Raw genomic sequence first — 2,701 nt, forward strand, 5'->3', positions numbered from 1 at the left:
GGTAGAGCAGACTATTGGCGTAGAGAGATATCTGGAGTACGAGAGATATTTGGAGTAGAGAAATATTGGAGTAGAGGATATTGGGGGTTAGAGCGATATTCGGCGTAGAGAGATTACTTGGAGTCAGATAGATATCTGGAGTAGATAGCAGATATTGGGGTAGAGCGATCTTTCGCCAGTAGAGAGATATTGGAGTAAGATCGATATATTTCGAGACGTAGAGAGATATTGGCGGAGAGAGTATTAAGCTGCGTGCAGCTCTAGCACTATATTGGAGGGGGGCAGAGAGATATTGGAGTAAGAAGATTGGGGTATGACGCGATATTGGCTAGAGAGATATTGGGGTTAGAGCCGATATTGGCGTAGAGAGGATTATTGGGCTTAGAGCGATAGTGGCGTAGAGAATGATTGGCGTTAGAGAAGATATTGGAGTAGAGGAGATATTGGGGTAGAGAGCATATTGGGGTAGAGAGATATTGGCCGTAGAGAGATATTGGAGTAGAGAAGATATTGGAAGTAGAGAGATATTGAGTAGAGCGATATTGGAGTAGAGAGTATGGGAGTAGATAGATATTTGCGTGGTAGAGAGATAACACACACACACACACACACACACACACACACACACACACACACACACACACACACACACACACACACACACACACACAAAGGGACCCTGTCAAGGCTTTGCGTATCAGGCATGTTTTGAAGTGTGTGTGTGTGTGTGGCAGGGGGATTGTGAGTCATCGCTGGTGTGTATTGATCTGAGACGAGCTCCTTCATGTTCAGAGCAGAGCGGGGAGGCACACAGTAGGGGACCGGACGCCACACAGACACACACACACACACTACACTAGGAACTTCAATGCTAATTGTTGCTGCATGTTATTAATGTATTGCTATCTGGGGCCGTCCATTCAGCAGTGAATGAACAGTCAAAGCAATGGGCTTGGTGCTCTATTCTTCTAGCAACGCTAGTCCCAAAGAACGTATAGTTCTGCTATAGTACAAACTTAATGGGTGGTTTAGAAATAAATGTGCCTGGACTTAATGATCATGATTCATACAATCATTGATATGAGAATGAAAAGAATATGAAGACTCTGCTGATGACTTGCATTGTTTGCTTAATAACATTGTAAGATTTTGAGCACTGTAGTGGACTCTAGCAAACTTTCTCTCTTTCTTCTCCCTCTCTCTGACAGAACTCCATCCGGCACAACCTCTCCCTCCACAGTCGTTTCATCCGTGTCCAGAACGAGGGAACGGGAAAGAGTTCCTGGTGGATGATAAACCCGGAGGGAGGGAAGGGCGGGAAGGCCCCCCGGCGCCGTGCTGTCTCAATGGACAACAGCAACAAGTACACCAAGTCTGCCCGCGGCCGCGCAGCCAAGAAGAAGGCGGCCCTTCAGGCAGTGGTGGCCGGCGAGGGGGGCGGAGACAGCCCCTCAGGGCTTTCCAAGTGGCCGGGCAGCCCCACATCACGGAGCAGTGAGGAGCTGGACGCCTGGACAGACTTCCGCTCACGCACCAACTCCAACGCCAGCACGCTAAGTGGGCGCCTCTCACCCATCCTGGCCAACCCAGAGCTGGACGAGGTGCTGGACGATGACCCGCCACTATCGCCCATGCTCTACTCTAGTCCCGGCGAGGCACTGTCACCTGGGAACACCCCCACGCCCAATGGGAAGGGACTGCCCACAGAGCTGCCTCGCCTGGCAGACCTGGCAGGCACCATGAACCTGAACGAGGGGCTGACGGACGACCTGATGGATGAGCTGCTGGATAACATCGCCCTGGCCCCCACCCCAACTGGACCAGCCACCCAGAGAGGATCCTCCGGGCTCAGCTTTGGCTCCAAGCTTGCCGGACTGGGCTCCTCCTCCCCAACCACCTCTCCCTCTACTCCATCCCCCTCTAATGGTGCAGGCGGCAGTGGCTACTGTAACTCCATCTTTGGTCCCCTCACAGCGGGCTCCTCCCTGCGGCCCGCCCCCATGCAGACCATCCAGGAGAACAAGCAGACGTCCTTCTCCTGCATCTCCCGCTTCGGCAGCCAGACCCTGCAGGATCTGCTCAACTCAGAGGGCCACAGCCACAGCGACGTCATGATGACCCAGTCTGACCCGCTGATGTCACAGGCCAGCGCCGCCGCTGTTATCTCCCAGAACTCCAGGCGAGGCTTTGTTCTCCGCAGCGACCCCATGATGACCATTGGGACCACGGCGTTAGGGCAGGGGGTGCTCCTGCACAACCACAACCAGGGCTCCCTGAGGACACTGAACGGGGGTCCGAGCCTGAACAACGAGGCCAACAGCCTGGCCAATGCCAAGCAGCAGCTCCTGCACTCTCCACTGGGACTTGGATCGAACGGCTCCTCCATGATGCAGATTGACTCGTCCCTCTTCTTGAACGGGAGCGTTGGTGGAAGCGGTGGGATCTGCTCGGTAGGCCCCGACCGCTTCCCTACCGACCTGGACCTGGACATGTTTAACGGGAGCCTGGAGTGTGACATGGAGTCCATCATCAGAAACGAGCTGATGGACGCAGATGGCCTGGACTTTAACTTTGACTCCCTGGCCAACCTGAACGGACCCAACCTGGGCAGCTTCACCAGCACCAAGCAGGGACCCCAGAGCTGGGTCCCTGGCTGAGAGAAAGGCCACACCCTAGAGGGTGCAGAGCAGGTCAGTGTCCA

General features: G+C 54.2%; 1 protein-coding gene across 1 annotated transcript in view; it reads left to right on the forward strand.

Annotated features, from left to right (window-relative positions):
- Nucleotides 1–1,196: 1,196 nt before the first annotated feature.
- The window catches only part of LOC112077841 (forkhead box protein O3), a 4,944-nt gene continuing 3,439 nt past the window's right edge, over nucleotides 1,197–2,701 (forward strand). The window contains exon 1 of the mRNA XM_024144264.2: nucleotides 1,197–2,690. Within this exon, the coding sequence (XP_024000032.2) occupies nucleotides 1,290–2,657 (1,368 nt within the window). The 5' untranslated portion in view covers nucleotides 1,197–1,289 and the 3' untranslated portion in view covers nucleotides 2,658–2,690. The remainder of the gene's footprint in view (nucleotides 2,691–2,701) is intronic.

This window comes from Salvelinus sp. IW2-2015, unplaced genomic scaffold (assembly GCF_002910315.2).
Source record: "Salvelinus sp. IW2-2015 unplaced genomic scaffold, ASM291031v2 Un_scaffold4966, whole genome shotgun sequence".
NCBI classification, from domain to species: Eukaryota; Metazoa; Chordata; class Actinopteri; order Salmoniformes; family Salmonidae; genus Salvelinus; species Salvelinus sp. IW2-2015.